This window comes from Pollachius pollachius (assembly GCF_949987615.1).
Source record: "Pollachius pollachius genome assembly, chromosome: 7".
Taxonomy (NCBI): Eukaryota; Metazoa; Chordata; class Actinopteri; order Gadiformes; family Gadidae; genus Pollachius; species Pollachius pollachius.
The window spans coordinates 4,513,331-4,515,830 of NC_136940.1; the positions used below are offsets into that span (position 1 = coordinate 4,513,331).

At 42.2% G+C, this 2,500-nt stretch overlaps 1 protein-coding gene across 1 annotated transcript in view; it reads left to right on the forward strand.

Annotated features, from left to right (window-relative positions):
* Window positions 1–56: 56 nt before the first annotated feature.
* The window catches only part of nr5a2 (nuclear receptor subfamily 5, group A, member 2), a gene marked incomplete at its 3' end in the record, with an annotated part of 56,780 nt that continues 54,336 nt past the window's right edge, over window positions 57–2,500 (forward strand). The window contains exons 1-2 of the mRNA XM_079739988.1: window positions 57–187; window positions 2,473–2,500. The exon at window positions 2,473–2,500 is cut by the window's right edge and continues 91 nt beyond it. Of these exons, the coding sequence (XP_079596114.1) occupies window positions 106–187; window positions 2,473–2,500 (110 nt within the window). The 5' untranslated portion in view covers window positions 57–105. The remainder of the gene's footprint in view (window positions 188–2,472) is intronic.

The following is a 2,500-nucleotide window of genomic DNA, read 5'->3' on the forward strand; positions in this document are numbered from 1 at the left end:
ACCACCGTCCCGGTACCTCCCGTTCCCCCCTCTCCCGTCCAGGTGTCCCGCACCGGACGGCGGAGAGCCCCCCCCCGCCCCCAAGCTCGGGCAGCCAGAGCTGTCATGCTGCCCAAAGCCGATACTGAATCTCTGGGACTCGCTCGATCGCATGGAGAACAGCGGCACGTGCCAAGAAACATGCAAGGTAAGGATCAATGTTTCCTTCTCTTTTGCCTCTTTTCGTCTTCTTCATTTGGCTCTCGCCCGCGATCAAACCGGAGGACCGATGTTTGAGTTTATTTGATTTAAACTGCCCTGTTACCACGCGGACCGAAAGCGCACCGAGTAGCGCCAGAGCGCAGCGCGCTGGGCGCAGGGCGCAGGGCGCAGCGCATTCCCCTATCCCACGAGCGACAGACTTGGTTTTATTAATTGTCACTTATTTGTGTGCATCATTTTTTTAAGCGCATGATCAGTAGAGACGCCGGGACGTTATTTATGTATGTTTTGATGCAAACATATATATATATATATATATTAAAAGACAGGGTAGCCTACTACTGCGATTTTAAACGGACGGAGAATGCAGGAATATATTTTTGAATGGAATTGACGTTGTCAGCTAGTAGCATATTATTATAATTAGTGCATCAATTATACGTGCAAATATATATTTTAGTTTCCGTTCGATGCATGTGTGAGATGTACCCATTTTAAATGAACATATGGTGTGTGTCATAATCACACACTCGTCTTCATAAATTGCGTAAAAACATCCTCTTAAATCCAAAAAAAACCTGAAATAAATAGGAAAGTGCGCCAGTATGGGTTGGCTGCATTATAGTAAAATGTGTGCCTGAAGGCTTTACATGAATAGTCTATATGCACTCACTATGGCCGATGTTAACATTTTTCATTTTTTATTTTTTATCATTTACAGTTCAGTATTTAATTTGGCAGGGCAAATTCTGGTCTGTTTCAAATTTTGGTCTGTTCGTCAGGGCAGAATTACCTCTATAGTCCCAAAATCAATTCAATTCAATGGGCTATTTATATCACTCCGCGGCCATATAACTTTACAGATGATTATGGTGAAGGTAGTTTATGGTGCTGGTGATAACGGATGACCTAATCGCAGGAAAGCTTATCGCTTTTGATGCCATTCATGTAAAAGTAGAATAAGGTAGCTCGTTTCCCTTTGGAGAAACGTCCAGGCCTGTCCCTAAATGTCACCTCTCTTGTCCTGAGCGTTAGAGGCCTAAATCACAATCTATGTGCGTGTCTAAATTGTGCTAAATTGTTGGGTTAAATCCCGCTGGTGTAAAACGACAACTTCACGTCCTTTTCCAACATGGGGTCAAATCCCAACAATTAAACTAATCGCAGTTTTTTTTAAATCATATTCCTAAATTCTAGATTATCTTCATTTTCGTTTGTGAATTAAAAATAAATGAAATTGAATAAAGAGCAAGCATGTATCTTATGTATTATTTAAAGCCGTTGCAATTAATTAGAAAACAAATTTGAGTTGGTCGGAAACGTTGTCAGAAAAGCAGTCAGTTTTCACTTGTTGCGCTCTGTTCAGATCGGTCTGCACTTTGTAAAACATGCATAAATCAAAAACAATATCTGAACAAAGAGCAACGTGTAGGCCTGTGTTATAACAATATTTTTTGCGTTGCACAGATTATATATATTTTCTTACGAATGGAAAGGATTTGATGTTTTTGGGGCAATCTGCATTCAATGTGATTTTTGTGTGTTTGATCTGGTCTTTTTTATTAGAACTATAAATACCGCCACCTCCACATTGTAAATGGCCGCTGCTTTGTTTGCTTAACACCATCATAAAATCCCTTATCAAGACGGCTATTTCCATTGACCAGGCCGAGGGGAATCGAACAGTTTCTTTAAAAACTCCGACTTCTCCTCGACCCCTGAGGGCTGAGTTTGCCATACGCATAAAACCTAGAATAAGTTGTCTTCTTACGGGGGGTGAGCGGGGGGTGTAATATTATTTCACACGCTTTTTATATAGGCCTACATGTGTTGTGGCCCGAAGAGGTGAATGCATCAGTGTCTCCAAGAGTCTGTGGGCGGTAACATTTTCATCTGGAATTCTTAGACGAGGCCTAACTCTTAATATCTTGCCGTCTCCCCAGTGATTTCACGACTTAGGAGCATGCATATTTATGAGATTCACTTTCATACAGTTTTTTCCTGTCTGCAACGGCTGCAAAAAAAAAGGAGAGTACAGCAACGCGAATTAAGCGATGAAGCCTCTCCAAACCCTTCCTAAATAGGCCGTGAAACGCCCCCCCCCCCCCTCCCCCGAAACACACGTCCACAACACAAAAAGTAATGAATCTCTCAGATAAACGACTCTCCCACATCCCGTGTTCCCTTCCCCTGCAGAAAACGGCATCGTGTTATTTTTTTGCCCCAAATTAAAAAGCTTTTTTATGTTTCTCCACCTCTGACTTCCCACAGCACCCCAGTTTAAAATGATGGACTACTC